This window comes from Spermophilus citellus (assembly GCF_964194105.1).
Source record: "Spermophilus citellus genome assembly, chromosome: 3".
In the NCBI taxonomy this organism is placed as follows: Eukaryota; Metazoa; Chordata; class Mammalia; order Rodentia; family Sciuridae; genus Spermophilus; species Spermophilus citellus.
In genome coordinates, this window is record NC_138184.1 from 26,158,282 (window position 1) to 26,176,002 (window position 17,721).

At 45.4% G+C, this 17,721-nt stretch overlaps 1 protein-coding gene across 1 annotated transcript in view; it reads right to left on the reverse strand.

Moving 5' to 3' along the window:
* The window catches only part of ITGA9 (integrin subunit alpha 9), a 320,486-nt gene that overhangs the window by 153,932 nt on the left and 148,833 nt on the right, over nt 1-17,721 (reverse strand). Inside the window, exon 16 of the mRNA XM_081288073.1 lies at nt 13,021-13,170. Coding sequence (XP_081144199.1) covers nt 13,021-13,170 — 150 coding nt within the window. The remainder of the gene's footprint in view (nt 1-13,020; nt 13,171-17,721) is intronic.

Consider the following 17,721-nt stretch of genomic DNA (forward strand, 5'->3'; position numbering starts at 1 on the left):
AAAGGAACTCTGAGTTTCCCTTTATTCTTGCCATACATCATAAGCTGTTGATGTCTCAATTTACCACGACTAGCACAATTTATAGTTCCTTTTATCTTTTAACTGCTACCATAGAATTTCAGGTGATGGTCTCACCCTTCTACAGTGGTATGATGTTATGTTTCTGTCTATATTTGCCTTTGCCAACAAGTTTCCCATCTCCTCATTTCTCTTATTGCTGCTTAGAGACCTTTCATTTCAATTGGAACCCCTTTAAGCATTTCCGGTGAAGCAGGCCTAGGGGCAAAAGAAGTCTGTACACCCCCCTCACTGCCGAAGGGAAGGTTTTCTAGATAAAGAATTCTGGGTTGGCATTTTCTTTCCTCCAACTTTGAGTACCTCATTCCACGCCTTTCTGTTCTGCAAGGTTTCTGCTGGAAAAGCCACACTGCGGAAATGCAAATCAAAACCACCTTGCCATAGGATGGCTATTGTCGGAGGAGATCGCCAGAGTCAGGTGAGGGTGTGGAGAAAAGGGAGCCCTTATGTGCGACTGACAGAACATGAATGGGTTCAGCTGAGATGAAAACTGATATGAAAGTTCCTCAAAACATTGAAAATAGAACTGCCATATGATCCGGCAAGTCTAAAGGAAATGAAATCAGCACCTTTTAGGGATATCTGCACTCCCAGGTTTATTAGAGCACCATTCACACTTGCTAACATAGGAAGCAACCCATCTGTCAACAGGTAAATGGATGAAGAAGTTTTCATAAGTACAAATGCTCCTCCTCCCCTAAGGGGGCCAAAACCTGAAATCCACTCTTAAGTTGAAAATATCTTAAGTAAAAAATGCATTTCATACACCTAACCCGCCAAATATCATAGCTCAGCCTCACCTACCTTAAACATGCCCAGAACACTTACGTTAGCCTCCAGTTGGACAAAATCATCTAACATGAAGTCTATTATATAATGAGTGTTGAACATCTTAAGTAACTTACTGAATACTACACCAAAAGTGGAGAAAATAAAAACGGAATGGTTATGTGGGCACACTTTCATGCCATCATAAAGAAGAAAAAGCATAAGTCTAACCATCATAAGCAGAGGAATGCATATCTGTCATGGAATATTATTCAGTCTTAAAAAGGAGATCCTGAGCTGGGCTTGTAACTCAGAGGTAGAGCGTTTGCCTAGCATGTGTGAAGCACTGGGTTCAATCCTCAGCACCACATAAAGTAAAGACATTGTGTCCACCTATAACTAAAAAATGAATATCAAAAAAAGGAGATCCTAACATTTTGGACAACATAAAGGGACCGTCAGGATATTATGCAAAGTGAAATAAGCCAGACACAGAAAGAAAAGTACTGCATGTTCTCACTTAGGTGTAGACTCTAAAAAAGCTAAAGAACCAGAAACAAAGAACAGAATCTTGTTGGTTACCAAGGGTGAGGGATGAGGGGAAGGAATGAGGTGATATTGGTCAAAGGTACATAGTTATATTGGATAAGTCTAAAGATTAAGGTACAGCATGACCAATCTAGTTAATAACATTGTATTGTATACTGGAAATTTGCCAAGAGAGTAGATTCCAAGTGCTCTTCCCACAAGAAGGGGTTGGGGTAGAGGGGAGTAACTAGTGAGGAAACAGGTATGTTTCTGCTGCACCGTCGTCATCATTTCACTACGGATATGTTTATCAAAACATGACTCTGTGCACCTTAAATATGCACAGACACGAGAAAAGAAATTCCTGAGTGGTTTGTTATGCAGCCATAGATTTAACAATCCATTCATGGAGTGTTCTAGAATGAACGCTCCACCCGCCTATAAGCTTTCCTTAACTAGGGCAACACTACAGACAAAAGTAAGCTGTACAAACTAAGCCCTGGCTCAGGCAAGGCTGGGAATGCAGTTGTTTTGAAGGTAGAATTCAAGACACCCAGGAATCAAGAGACCTGTGCCATGCACTGGAGGCGCCAAGGCTGAAACTCAAATCCTGTGCCCGGGTCTGAATTAGTCTCTAGGCAAAAGGCCAAGCGGTTCCTAAGGAGCTGAGAAACCTGTCTCTGAGGCAGGAGCGCAGGCATGAGCACTCTCAAAATGCTACATGACAGCATGTTCTCCAGGAACAAGTAGAAACGACTTTTCTTTTGTGCAAAGTACAAAGAGTCCAGCTTCTCCATGAAGCCTAGGGGCCACCCTCCTGATTTTCCTCTGATGAACAATCCCAACAGCTTCAAGCTGGACCTCCAAAAACCTCCATCTGCTTTCACCACATCCCCCCTGGTCTTCTAGGCCAAAACAGGCTTGGCCGCCTCTATCAGACAAATCCCAATCCTGCTTGGAAGCCGTCTCTCCCTGCTGTCTCCTCCAGCCTCCACCTGCAGGTTGGCAAAAGCCATCTGTTGGCATCCCTGGAAGCAGCTTTTCCAGGACTTGCCAAAAGGTCTCGGACTCCATCATGTCCCAACCCTCCCTGGGGGCAGGAGGCTGAAACCTCTAGGGAGAGCCGCTGCTTCCTGCCTGGGGCCTCCAAGAGCCAAGGAATGGCCACCCCGCAGCCTCCTCAGCCTCACAGACTGGATTTACATAGGGGATCCTTCCTCGCCTGCTCTTCACCTTGGGTGTCCCAGGAGAATACAGTTTTCTTTTGGAAAGTCCTCTAGTTTCTCACCAAATCCTTTTTCTACTTGGTTTAGAACAGGGTTGGCAAGCTTTGGCCCCAGAGAGTCAGATAGTAAAGCGGGGTGTGGTGGTGCACACCTATAATCTCAGCCACTTAGGAGACTGAGACAGGAGGATCACAAGTTTCAGGCCAGGCTGGACAAGTTAAGACCCTGCCTCAAAAACAAAAATTTTAAAAAGGGCTGGGACTATAGGTGACGGGTAGAGCGTCCCTGGGCTCAATCCCCAGCCACACAGACAAAGTCAAACCAGAGGCTACAATTCTTCTGAATAGGAAAAACAAAACAAACAACAACAACAACAAAAAAAAAAAAACATGGATAATACATATAGGATGGTCAAGAACATACTCCAACAAAACTTTTAGAAAATTAGGTAGCCTGAACGTGGCCTGGGGGTCCATAGTTCACTGAATCCTGGTTCCTCCGCTCCCTTTGGGCCAGAATCCAACCTAAGTCCATTTCCCTCTGAGCCAGAGCCCAAGGCTGCAGTGGGCCTGCCTTTCTCACAATGCCACCAAGGCCAGGGCAGCCTTGGGAACATTTGATGCAGGGTCTGGCAGCTCAGAATCTGCTCCTGGCTGAGGGCGACTTCAGACAGGAAGTCATCCAGGTGCTCAGGCCTTAGGGGATGCATTTCTTCTACTCAAATCCTTACTAGAAAGTCCTCCCTTCTGACCTAACAGGAAGGAGGATTCTCACTTCCAGCTGTCACCTTCAGAGGACAACTCGGATTTTTGGATTTGGTTATATTTATTTAAAAAAAAAAAACCACACACGCGTAATTACCGACATGGATTGGATGCTTGTTTATAGGGTTGCCATGGCAACCAAGCCCCAAGCTAAGCCTTGAGAAAAGGAGAATTAGACTAGGTGGGGGATAAGTGCTGTTCAAATCCCACCCCAGGGGACTCCCCCGGGAAGGCTATTTTAAGCTGAAAAATGAGCAAAGACACTTCCTGCTGAGTAATGGGACTTCACAGAAGGCCTCTGCCCTGGAGTGTGGCATTCTGCCTGGATGTCCCGAGTGACACCTCTGAGCTGGTGCTCCCCTAGTCCTGCATGAGTTCCTAGAAGCCCAGCCACGGGGAGTTCGTGCCTGCAACGCTCATGACCCAGCCCAGAACTCAAAAACCTTTTTGTATAACTGCCATGACCTGAGTGTAAGAGGTTCCTCCCTCCGGATTCTGTTCCTTTTTCCAGAACCCAGCACCACCCTTCACGTGGCACATGGTAAGAACGTAGGGCGGTCCCAGGAATTTCAGCTCTACTTCAGCCTGCGCCCAACTGAAGGAAGGAAAAGGCTCCTGGCCTGGTATGTGAAACCAGCCATGCAGAATACCATGTCCTCGAGAGTAAACAAAACTCCAACAACTTTGTAAAATCAAAGCTGTGAAAAGCCTTCTATCCCAAGGTCTGTACAGATTTTCCTCTCAGGGTTTGTGATCATGGGAGCAGAAAGCACTCTGCAGGTCTCCCTCTAAACACAAGCACGGCACCAATTTGGCGTCAGGCCCGTGTGGACACTGGAGGTGAGGAGTTCCCCTGTCTTGGCATCTTCTGGCTTATTCCCCGGCTCCGAACATTGCCCACAATGACATCTTTAAATGATCCAGGTCAACCTCCGTGATAACTGCAGGGGAGCTGACCGCTCAGGCTAGATGCTACCAACTACTGTGGTTTGGACAAATGTCCCTCAAAGGCCCAGCCATTAAAGGCTTGGTCCCCAGCCCATACAGTATTGGGAGGCCGGGAGGTGGGGGCTTAGCAGGAAGAGGTTAGGTCAGTGGGGGTGCGCCCTTGAAGGAGATATTGGGACCTCAGTCCCTTCTTTCTTCTCACTCCCAATCATGGAGTGAATGAGTCTTCCCTTCCTGAACTCTCCCCCATGATGTCCTGTGCCACCACGGATTCAAAGTAACAGGGTTAATTGTTTACGGACCAACACTCCAAAATTGTGAGCCAAAATAAACCTTTTCTCTGTTTAAGTTGATTTATCTTGGGTACTTATTTTAGTAACAAAGTTGATTAACACCAAAACTTAATCCCGTAAGTCATATGTTAATGGTATCTGCAGTAGGTACCTTTGGGAGGTAATTAGTATTAGATGAAGTCATGAGAATGAGGACCTTCTGATGGCATTAGTGGCTTTTTAAAAGACCCACACTTTGCTTTATCTTCCCATATGATGCCTCCAGCATGCTATGATATGCAAGAAGGCAGCAGATGCAGAGCAGATGCCAGCACTATGATCCTGGATTTCCCACCTCCAGAGCTGTAAGTCACATACTTTTTTTTTTTTATAATTTACCCAGTCTCGGGTATTTTGTCATAGGAACAGAAAATGGACCAAGAAAGAAGTCTAATCCACTCTCAACTCCCAGCACAGAGCCTTTCTGAGATCTGCCTGGGATTGGATGGCCTTTTATGGACCATATTTCACGTCCCTCTACAACACCCAACTTTTAATATCAACCATAAACTTTCTTCTAGGGAATTTCTGCCTCAGGAGATGAAAATTTTTCCTCCATGATTTTTATCCTTTTGTGTTCTATGTTTTTTAAAGTTGCTACTAATAATTCACAAAAGGGAAAAAAAAGTGAACAAGGGGCTGGGGTTGTGGCTCAGTGTTAAGAGCACTTGCCTGGCATGTGTGAGGCACTGGGTTCGATCCTCAGCACCACATATAAATAAACAAATAAAAATAAAGATCCATTGACAACTAAAAAAATATTGTTTAATAAAAGAGAACAAGTTCAAACAAAGGAAAAACTACGTGTGCTAGTTCTACTTCAAGAAACTGCTAAGCCAGAATTGAGCAGGCAACTAGGAGTGAGAAAAATGGCTCCCAAACTGGAGAGGACCCGGTCAGACCTCTCCCACCCACCTGGAAGGACACCTTCTTAATATGGGCCCAGTAAACTGCCAAGAACAAGAGCCTCACATTTGACTCCTAAAACATCCCAGAAGATGAGAAAAGAGGTGCTAATGTTTCTGGCCCAGCCAGAGACTGATTACTGGATGTGTTCCCTGGATCATTCACATATCCACTCTACGTGCTCTCAGGTAAAGTTTTCAGTAAGACCAGACAATACAGAAGAAAACCAGCAAGGCTTGAAGAGTTTGGGAAAACCCACTATTTTCTTCTAAAAAGACTCTCAGAAGAGCAGGAAACATTTTCTCCATAAATTGCAAAGATACAATATAATACACAAAAAATTTTTTTTGCCAATTTAACAGGTCACTTCAGGACACAGCCCAGCCTTTGACAGTAGAAGCCCCCTCTCTCCTTTGCCCTTGGGATTAACCTTGGAGAACAGGCCTATGGCATAGACACACAGCCAGATTTCTCTAGTTCCCCAAGATAGTTGGTCTACTTGTGTTTTTCTCACACTTCAAACTAGATGGTTTTCACACCTCTTGCACCATAGTGCCCTTCTAGAAAGTATTAGCCCAGAAGCAGATGCTTCTAAAAGTAGGGTGATCTAGTTGAAACCAGGATGCCAGATAGGAACCTAATATCCCTTCCTCTCCTCCTTCCTTTCTTGGTGCATCCAAACTCTCCCTGGCTCCCAACTGTGCAATCTGGAGTCCTCCAGGCTGAGTGGTCTTGGGATCCTCTCTGGTTCTGATGTCTGGAGTTACTCTTCTCTCGTCTTCCCTCTCAACCCCTCAGTTTTCCAGTTCTTCTGCAGAGACATTTATATCTGCTAAGGAAAGTAAGCCTTGGAGTTGTACATAATGGCATTTTAAGCCAGCCAGGCACCTCAACTGGGAAAGTATTACCTAGTGTCCAGGCTGTGCAAAAAGTGGGTTTTCACAGGCATGGGACTATATTCCTGCACACTCAGGCCCTGAGGGTCCTTAGGTGGGAGGAACTAACACTAATTTCTAGCACAATGGATACCCAGAGCTTATTCCTTCAACATGGTTAAAAATTAACATCAGGGTAAAATTTTTTCATTTAGAGATAACAAAAGTGGGGATTCCCAACCAATGTCACACCAGTCATACCGGTTTCATCTTGTTTTTGAAAAGCAGACTCTTGTGCACACATGTACTGTGGTTTAAGTCAACAGAAGACCTCATCACTGTCTCTGGTCCATGGTAAATTCCCAGAGGGATCATGGAGTACTTTTTCTTTTCTTTTTTTTAAAGAATAGAGCTTTGTTGAATCTGTCAGTGAAGAAACTCTGATGTCCACACTTTGCAGAATGGCCTAACCTTATGTTCTTTCAGAAGGGCTTTATTAGCTGAGATATATTTACTAAGCACTATTATAAGTCGAGCAAGATATTAGGGATCAATGGCCAATAAGGTAAAGTAGACCTCTGCTTTCACTGGCCTTCCGTTCTAGAGAAGGACACATAAAAGCAAGTGGATGAGAGAATAAATGGCAATTGGTATCATGAAGGAATGAAATAGGCAGCGAGGTCAAGCAATACAGGATAGATGAGAGATGGCTCTGCGAGGAGGTCAGATTTAGGTTGAAAACCTAAAACATGAAAAATTGGTCATTAGAAAAATGAAAAATTGTGCTATATATGTGTAATAGAATTGTAATGCATTCCACTATCATATATAAATAAAAAGAAAGAAGGAAATTTTTTAAAAAGCAGGATGAGGAGCTTTAGAGAAACACTATTGGCATGTACAAAGTTCCTGAGGCAGGAAAGGGCTTGGTAAGGTTGGAGTACTGTAACGGACGGCACTAGGCAATTCTGGAGAGGTAGGGGTCCCACTGAGCAGTCTTGTGGATTCTTGAGGATCTTGAGGAAAAGCCATTGGAGGGGGTTAAGCTGGGAAGTGACCTGGTCTATTTGACCAATAATGATGGCCTAGCCTGGGGGAGGGGAGTAGAAACAGAAATGGAACAAAGAGGAGGGATTCAAGTACTATTTGGGGTGCAGCTGGTTCTTGAGTTCTCATTAAAAATCAGCTCTGCTTCCTGGAGTGGGCCTAGCTCTCAACTGCTCTGCCCCTTAAACTGAGCCAACATCTGGAAGACACATGGAGGAACCATGGAAGAATATCATTAAACTATCCCCTCCCCCCTCTTTTTTTTTTTTTTATAACTAGGAAAAGCAAAACAAGCAAGAATTGCTCTCTCAGAACACTTCTCGGGCTCCTGGACAATATTCCCAATCCAGCAACAATATTTTTTTACCTTTTAATTTCAAGAGGAATTATATGGTTAAAAAAAAAAAAAAACAGCCCCCGGCCACACACCTCCCATAACTGTGCCCTTCTCTCAGGGGAAACGACTATCGCACGTCTGTGTTTCTTTTGGTGATTGTTTCTGCGTCTCTAGAAAACACGCTGACAGGACAGCTCCTTGGTTTACCAGAGGAAGATGCTCTCTCACCGAATTCCCACCACGAAGGACAAGAACTGGTCTCAGGGACACAAGGGCTCTCTCCCTCCCTCCCTCATGTGACAGGCAAATCCCTCCCTTCAGCTTCTTGATTGCCACGTTGGCCGAGTCAGAACCCCAGGTCAGCCTGCTCACACAGACTGTGGGACCCACCCCAGGAGTTTCTGGGTATTTTTTTTTGGGGGGTGGGGACTGGGTTGGCCCCAAATGTTTCTTTCTCAACACACAAGATCCCATGAGAGGCTGCAGCTGCTGGTTCAGGGACCACACTTTAAGAAGTGATGCTCTCCTGCTGACCTCTGCAGTAATAGACAGCTATTTCTCATTTCATCAAGTTTTACCGTATCTCTTGACTCACCCATTTTGAAGATTAAGGCATTAAGAGGACATCTGTCAGTCTTCCTTTATCTCTATACACTTGAATTTAATGACATTTGCATTTTATGCTATCACCACAGCTCTGATTTTAGCTCGACTGTAAAGACTGATAACCCACAGTGCGAATGTTATGATGGCTACCTGATTATGTTTTCACAGCAGAGACAAGACAGCTATCATGGTGATACACCCTTCTCTGCAGAGACAAAGGTACAGTCCAGGAAGATCTGATTACTACTTATGGGAGAATGTTCTTCTGAGAAGTATCTTCCTTATACTCTTCTACTCATTCAAAATCCCACATTTTGATGGAACTGGCGAATCATGCTAAGTGAAATAAGCCAATCCTCAAGAACCAAAGGCTAATGTTTTCTCTGATATGTGGATGTTAATTCACAATAAGGGGGGTAGCGAGGGAAGAACAGAGGTACTTTGGATTAGATAGAGGGGAGTGACGGGAGGGGAGGGGACATGGGGGTAGGAATGATAGAAGAATGAATCGGACACTATTACCCTATGTACACACGTGATTACACAACCTGTATAACTACATCATGTACAACCAGAAGAATGAGAAATTATATTCCACTTACATATGACGTCTCAAAATGCCTTCTACTTTATAATTAAAATTAAAAATTCATTTAAAACAAAAAAAATCCCACATTTTAACTTGCTTTATACTTGAACCATGACATATTGATCATATCTCTGTTCTTCTAGGAGTTTTTATTTTTCCTTATATGTGTATATAATTTTGTTTACCTTACTTATACATCAATGGGCCCTTAAATTTCCCTTTTTTTAAAAAAATTATTTCTCTTTAAGCCTAGGAAATTTTATCCCATTTTATCTCTTATAATTTCTTTTTTCTTTTGTTTCTATCTTTCACTTTTTCTGGTTTTCTCATCACTTGGACACAGAGTTTTAGAGATTTATCCTCTTGGTTGTCCTGAGATTTCTTACCATTGTCTTCTAATCCTTTCACTGAATATTTGGCTCTGGAGTTATTTCCTTGTTCTCGGATTCTTCTTTTGAAAAGGAAATAGAGGCTGTGCATGCTGGCACAGGCCTATAGTCCCAGCAACTCGGGAGGCTAAGGCAGGAGGAAGCCAGCCTTAGCGAGGCCCTAAGCTACTTAGCAAGGCCCTCTCTCACTATAAAAAAAAACAAAAAGTGCTGGGGATGTAGCTCAGTAGTTAAGTGCCTCTGGGTTCAAACTCTGGTATCAAAAAAAAATTTTTTTTTAAAGAAAGAAAAAAGAAATAGAGGGTTGGGGATGTAGTTCAGTGGTGGAGGCCCTGGCTAGCATGAACAAGGCCCTGGGTTCATACTAGCCAACCATCAAAACAGAAAAAGAAATAGGATCCCACCCATTTACCAATGAATAAAACATGTTCTTAAATCTTTGTGTTCACTGAATAGAATTTAGGATTTCTTTTAAATTTTTATGGTTTCTTTTATTCCCTGAATAATTTTTTTTCCTAAGTCAATCATGCTCTTTAGATTTATACTGATCTTTCTTTTCATGCATCACCTTTGTTCCAATCTGTTTTCTTTGGTTGTCCATTCATATTCAAGAATAAGGTAAAGAGCTGATTGGGAAGCCCAGGGGTGTGCTTGGGTGAGTGGGCAGAGGGAAAGCCAACTCATTGGAGACTTCAGATGCCAGGGGTGAGGTTTTCCTCCTGTAACCAGCTCATGCTCACCGTCTCAAGCAGTGTTCAACTCTTCAGCCAGATGGTGAGTGAATGACCTGCATGCTGCTTGCTAGTCTGCGAGTCTGCAGCATGCAGAAGTGGGTACAGAAGTGGATCACTCCTCCACATACCAATCTCCAGGTAACACTCCTCCCCTGACCCCATTTTCAGTCCTGTTCTCTCTCCTGTCTCCTCTGCAGCTGCTGGCCCGGCTGAGGCTGCAGCTTTTCCAGTTCCACATGGAGGAACCCCACCCCTCCGTGCATGGTTCAAATTCACCCACTGACACTCTTCCACCTTCCACTTACTCCAGAAAATCATCCTGAGCCGATTCCTCTTCCCCAGAGTTCTCCCTGTTCCAACTGACTTCTCTATAATTCTTGCAGTGGAGTCTCAGGAGGCAGAGACACATTTGTGCTTGGTCAGCCATCTTGAACCCGAAATGACCAAGAACAGTATTTTTTTTAAATATATTTTCAGTTATAGTTGGACATGATGCATTTATTTATTTTTACTTGGTTCCGAGAATCAAACCCAGAGCCTCACATGTGCTAGGACAGTGCAGTACCACTGAGCTACAACTCCAGCCCAAGAACAGTATTTTGATACTAATCTGTCCTTGGATTTCTGGCTTTGATCCAAAATGTCAATAAAGGTTCTAAGATGCTCTTCACTAGAGAAGGTCCACTTTTGTACCCTGATGAATGCATAGGAATGAGAGTTGGTTTCATTGTAGAAACTGTGCCCCAGGCTTGAGAGACTGAACTGTGCAGGCAGCTACCTCATTGGTTCAGTTCAGAGATATAAAGTTTTAAAATGAGTCCTGTACCCCCTGCTTAAACCATTTCCATAACACATATAGGAATGTTTATCAGGCCAGCAAGATTTTGCTTTTGAAAGTAGAGTGATCCTAGCACTAGGAAACACTTTCCTGGAGTTATCATAATATTCTGATTTACTAGGTCTCCAGCCTGGCCTCTTCCCCCCATTTCACCGTCAGAGGAGAACATGAAGCTGTAATTCCCAGGGGTCTTCTCTCTCTCCTCTTCTCCCTGTTTTCTTCATGCTGCACGTTAAGGCCAGCCCTCCCCTCTGCCCCCATCACTCAGGTACCCTATGTCCTTTCATTTCTCCCCTTATTCTACTAAAGCCTGTTCTAAACATCAGTTCCAAGCATCAGAAGGACCTGCAGGCCACCCTCTCATGGCACTTGTGCTTCGAGAGAAGCTTATGCTTTAAGTCAAACACAGCATCATGAAAGTGAAACCAGTCTTGAAAATCAGGATTGGGTCCCATTTTCCCCCTCCCTGCTCCGCAAAGGACAAGTAGCTGATTATCAAAAAAAGGAGGTAGGTAGATAGCAATCCCCAGTTACCTAACAGCCTCTGGGGGAGGGAAAGGATCACATTTTCCAACACAAGCCCAATCACCCCCTGGATGGCTTTCTTCCTGCACTTTTGGTTACCATGTAGGCAGGATGGGAGGAGGGGACATGAGAAGAAAGGAAGCCTCCAATCTATGAAAGGGGCAAGACACCCCCAGACCTTTGGGCACCAGCTCTGGACCCCTCCTCTCCAGAGGAGTCACTCTCTCTGTTCTATCCTTTAAATAAAACATTTTGCTCTTGCCTCAATGTTTCTTGGGTGTTTAATCTTCACCACCAGGGAACAGGGACCCGATCCTGATGTTTAAGACCAGTTTCAAAAGGTAGTAGTGTCCAGGGTGCATGTGTGTGCAGAAGGCACTGACTACTACAGGCCCTTCCCCAGCAGACATGAGTGGAGGCACCAATGGTCACCTGCACATCCTTCCACAGAGAACTGTCCTCAGCTGGGAGTCTAAAGAGGGCTGCACTCTCCTTCCACCCCACCCCCAGGGCCAGCCAACACTGACTCATACAGAGTACAAAAGGTGCCAGCATCATCGCCTCTGAGGAGGATAATTCTCAGATGTCATTTATGCTCCTGGGTCTCCCAGTTAGACTTGGAGATTATGTCCTTGTTCAGCCCCTTGATCTTTACAGACCTCCCCCAAGGGCACAGTCTCATGAGGATTGCAAGTCCACATCTCAAGCTCTGAATCTAGGACAACTGGCCCAAGACGACATGGGAGAGACTCTGGGAGAAGTGAGGATGCCTTGGCAAACTCCACATCACTCACTCCAACACGTGGATGGACATTTCCAAACCCACACTCCCCTGAGCTTCCATTTCCCACTCAAATCTGCAAGGCAGGGGTCACTGTTCTGCAGTTTCTCCCTCTGTTCAGGGGAATCTAAATAATTGCAAAGGCAGATGGTTCTGAAAGGCTCTGCCCCTGCCCTGCCCAGAGGATTGGATTACCCCCCCCCCCTTAAAAAACAGTTTTTCTGACCCTGCCCAGGGTCTCGGACCATGGTGAGTTTGTCTTTTAATGAAAGATTGAGAGCAAATTTCAGATCACACATTCCTTGCATATTTCCTGCACTGAGTGTGGAGCATCTCACTGATGGCTCAGGGCAAACTGAGTCAGTTCCCAGGCTCACCTCTAGCTCAGGTGCCCTGCCTCCAATGTCACTTCAAAGCTCCTTCACAGAGCAACCCATCCCAGAATCTGATGCGCATGGAACAGGTCAGGTCCCCATCCGCATTTGTAGGGGTCTCTGGCTTCAGGGGCATGTGGGTCAGGCATGTTTAACTCTGCCACCATTACAGTAAGATGCAATTCTTGCTTCTTCTTTACTGCATTCCCTCACCCACCAATAAAGCATTCATAGAGTACCTACTGTATACCCATCTAAACTCTGCCAGTCTCGAAACAGCTGGTGTATCATTTTGCAGATTTGAAAGGGAAGCCCAGTGGGGGGTGTGCCCTGGCCATTATTCTGGGTCATTTCTGTGGGCTTTCAGGGTCTGACCTGATTCTTTTGGGCAATCTTTTGTCCCTTCTTCCAGCGCAGAACTGGAGTCAAAGCTGGCAGCTCCCTCTCCTCCTCGCCAGTCACATGTGCTCCGAGGCTGTAGGCGGCTTCGAACACTATGGGGCTGATGACGTCCTGCACCCTCCGCTGCAACGACAAACAAACAGGCAGGTTAACCACAGGTACCCACCGACAGCCACGGAGATTCCTGTTCACATAGGGCTTTCACAAGAATTGATTCACAGGATCCTCACAGCCACCCTTGTGAGGTCAAGTCTGATAACTTTGGTTTTTCAGGTGAGGTTAGCCCAGCCTCTGCAGTTATCATCTTGCCCCACTCTGCAAATGCGGGGGGGGGGGGTGCTTTTTGATACACCTTTCATGGTGCTAAATCATCTCCTCTTGGGCATGTGAAGCACATTACTTTACTCATCTTCCAGAAATTCCTAGGTGGGAAAGCATTGGCACTCTACAGATAACCCTCTGCATTCATGGCACTTGGATAATCGAGGCTCTTTTGCATTGAGATTATGGATTTGTTGTTAGGGCAGGGGACTCGGACACCAGTGTATCTCCACCCCAAGTCAGTTATGCGGGATAAAAGTCTACTTCTGGCCTTGTGTCCTTTCCTTTTCCACCAAGTTAAATGAAGTTAAAGAGGATTCGACTCTGCCTCACTCATTGTTTTTATTGCACTTGCCTCCGAGAAGCAGGTATGGCCCCCGAGTTTACTGGGCCATGGAACCCTGTGTTTCCTCAGACTTCCTTGGGCTCAGTGTTGAGAAGAACATGCTCAGAGATGCGGGAGGGTAGATTAGAAATCTCTCATAGCAGCCCAGGAGGGTAGAAGGGAGGACAGAAACCAGCATAGCATGAGTTGGGGAGGCAGATGCGGCTGGGCCCATGGCTCCCTAGCTTTGGGGGATAGGGTAGAGGGGCACAAATGACTTCAGGAGTGGATTGCTGAGTGACTAACAGATTATATCTGTGCTCAACAAAGCATTTGCATAAATAGCATAGGGGACCTCTCTAGGAGGGTGATGGAGGCAGCTTTGGATTAACTGTTTCCAGAATATTCTCAGGAACTCCAGATTCTAGGAGCAGAGTTTAGATTCTCATCCTTTCCAGGAGTGAGTCACACACTCACTCTCCAGTACCTTCCTGCCTGCTGGCTCTGCTTACCAGACCTTGAAGATGTTAGGCGATTTGGAGAAGAATGAACGAATGCAATCCTAACATGTTTATAAGTAAATTCTTTCCTTAAGCCTGTCTCAAGTTTTAGCATTTAAGTTATTCATGTCAAAGTACGCGAGCTCTGGGCTGGGGATGTAGCACAGCTGTACTACACTGTTCTTCTCAGGGAGGATAGAAAGATGGCAGTGGGAGACTGCAATCACTTCATATTTCCCTGTTCCCAGCTGATTTCAGGGACTGGGCTAAGCCCTTTCATAGACATTTGACTGAAACCTCACAGCCCCCGAGTTGGTAGATTACTGTCTCCATTTTACAGAGACGGTAACTGAGATACCAGAGTTCAAATAAATTCCCTCCATCCCAAAGTGAGTTAAGTGCTAGAACCAGACTTACTCTTAGAACCGCAAGCAAAAAGACCTTCCTTGTCCATTAAATACGATTTTTAAAAAAGCATTCCAACCACTTTCAGTTCCTGAATAACTCTAAAAAAATGGCTAATTTGCTTAAGAGCATATTGAGCAAAGAGGGAAGGGAATGTGTCACACACTCTAGGCTGAAGGTGAATGAATGACCAATAACTAGAAAATGGGCAGTTTTCAAACATTCAGTCCTTCAAGCCGTGGCTGATGGGGAGGGAACCTTTACCCAGGGCCTATCTTATTTTGGGCGAGTATTTTGACATCTATGGGCGTGGACGCTGCTCTCTGGAAATGACAGGATGAACCTGTCTTAATTAAGAAATTGGAAAAACAGCTTCCTATTCCATGGAGCAGACAGGAAGTCAAACCCCAAGGAGCTGTGGGTGGGGACAGAGGAGGGTGAAGCACTTAGAAACGGGCTCACAGCCTCTCCTTCCTGGACTGGGCTTGTTTTCTTGGAGCTGTGGAGGAGAAGTAGGGGGCCCATTTAGTGGTTTCCTGGTCATTTTTTGGAAGCACAGATTCCCTCTGCTCAGCGATTAAGTGGAAGAACTCCATAGGATGGGGAGAGGCCTAGGGCTCTGGCACAGACCACCGTTACCGAAATTTTACTACTTAATGTCACTTTTACTACGAACTGAAACTTCTGGAGGTGAACCTGTTCCGACCAATGGGAAGGTCAGAATCTACCTCTTCCTGTTAAAAATCTACAAGAGTCTCCGGCTTTGAACGCTGCAGGAGCCCCCATGGAGAACACCCAGACTGGAAGCAGAACTGGCAGTGGCTAAGGTTTTATAGGGAACTTAACATATGCTCCATTTGGGATTTATTGGGTGCTTATTTTATGCCAGGCAGTGTGCTGGGCCATGGGGAGCCAGACATGAAAGACCTTCTGGGAATTATTGGTCACAGGGGACACAGGCACGCAGTGACAGTGCAGAGCACAGGCAGCAGGGCAGAGGGGGCTTTGGGGACACAAAGCAAGGACACCTGGTTCACACTGCGCTGGCAGGTTTCCCAGAGGAGGTTCCCCTGGGCTAAGTTGGAAGACAGGAGGGCAGCCAGAGAGCGGGCAGGAGGCCCAGCTGGCACAGCAGTGGACAGAGGGCACTAGGTGTCTGGTGGACTATATATGACTCCCAGAGGTGGGAAGGTCAGGCTGGCCGGCCAGAGTGGAGAGGAGGCTCAGGCCCAAACCAGATCCAAGGCAGCCTGGAAAGCTGTGTGAACGTCATTGTCAAGTTCTGGAGGATGGGGGAGGGGGTTAACATGGTGCCAGCGGCTATGTTCTAGAAAGATCCTTCTAGCTGCAGCATGGAAGTGACCTGATGGTGGTAGGGTACAGGAGGAGGCAAGGGAGGAGTCTATCAACGGGAAAAGATAATGAGGGTCTGAATCAATGGGATAGAGAAAAGGGGAGCTGGCTACCTGGCCAAAGGAAGGCAGGTGCAGCTGCTTGGGAGAAACACCCAGGTGACTGGGTTGCACCCTTGGCTCTATGACTCTAGGCAAGCTGGACCTGCAGCCTGTGGCACCACTGCCTGGCCGTGGGACTTAGCAACCTGCTCCACAGCTGCTTTTCCCCACTGAGAAATAAAGGGCTTTTCTCTTCCTCAGTTCACCAGCAATGACGGTGAAATGAAAACAGGAAGAGCTGGCCTCACTTTAAATTTGCAAATAACACAGAAGGTCAGCAAATAAGCAGTTAGCATTAAGCCAGTTAACTGCGTTGGGGAAAATCCTCTAAGTGTTTTTTTTAAAGAGGCCACACAATTTTTTTTTTTCCAAAATATGTGATCCTTTTGTCCCCTCCAGCCTGTATCCTATTGCTCTGTATCCAACCCCACTTCCATCTAGGATGACCTTGCTGACGCCTGGACATGAGAAATCTTCGCACACTAGATGCCCTTTCCTTCATCAGTATGATCAGGTCCCTCCATAGACCACATGTTCAACAGTGGCCCCACGAGACTGTACCGCCAGTGACCTTCCAACCATCTTTGTGTAACTACACTCTCTTGTGCTACACGGTGGCACTTGTATGTCAGGGACTATTTTAAGATTCTCATACACTCCAAGATTCTTTTAAAAGCAAACTGAGAATTTCGCATTTCCAGAAATACAATGACTTACTGAAGATGGATCCTCCCAGTGGCCACTGGAAATGCTAAACATGCAAATGTGCACCCCTACTTAAAAGTATCAAGGAACCATCAAGACAGCCAGGACTTCAGAGTTCAGGGTCCCAAAGAAAAGGACAGAACATACAGGTGGCCCCAACATCAACTGGTGTTTTCACCACTGTCGAGTCTCCAAATTTGGGAGCAAGCAGTGTGGGATGAAGCTGAACACAAAGGAATGGCCAAGAGGTCCAGGGTCTGGGCTTCTGAGCTCAGCTTCAGGTAGTCTTGGGAATCTGTGGCGATGACACTTAGAGCTCTGGATTCCAGAGGACAAGTCGTGGAGAAAAACAAGCATACTGAGGTGAGGCCAAGGTTGATGCCACATTTCTGCACAAGGCACTGGGTAATTCCACAGCAGCCCATGAGACCAAGATATCAAGCCGAAGGCAGAGGCCTAAGTTCTGAGAAGGCAAGAGAGTTTAACTAGAGACTGGAAAGCAGAAGAAAGGACCCGTGACCTAAAAGCAAATAGGAAATATTCAGGTCCAAGTAGAGAATAGAAAATGAACCTGAGAAACTTACATGATTACATAATATACCTAGCACAGTGACGATCATAACGTAGGTGAGAAGTAAGCAGTGGCTATTATTATCTTTGCTGTAATTTTAAAAATGACTTCATAAGAAAATTTGTCAAAACTGCCGTATTGCTAAAGGAATTCTTATGATGAGCTGTGCGTGTAGCAGGACCTATTTTTTCATCTCATAAGAAAATAAGTTGAGACCAACTGTGGTTTTACAATGAATTACAAAATGAACTGACAAATGAAAACCCAGGGAGAAAATTCTAGAAATAATCTTAGACAAAACTTTATGAAAGGCACCGCTGACTACAATAGTTTTCCAACAAGGATTTATGATGGGCAAAGGCGACAAAGCTTTGTCTTCAGACGAGTTTAGTT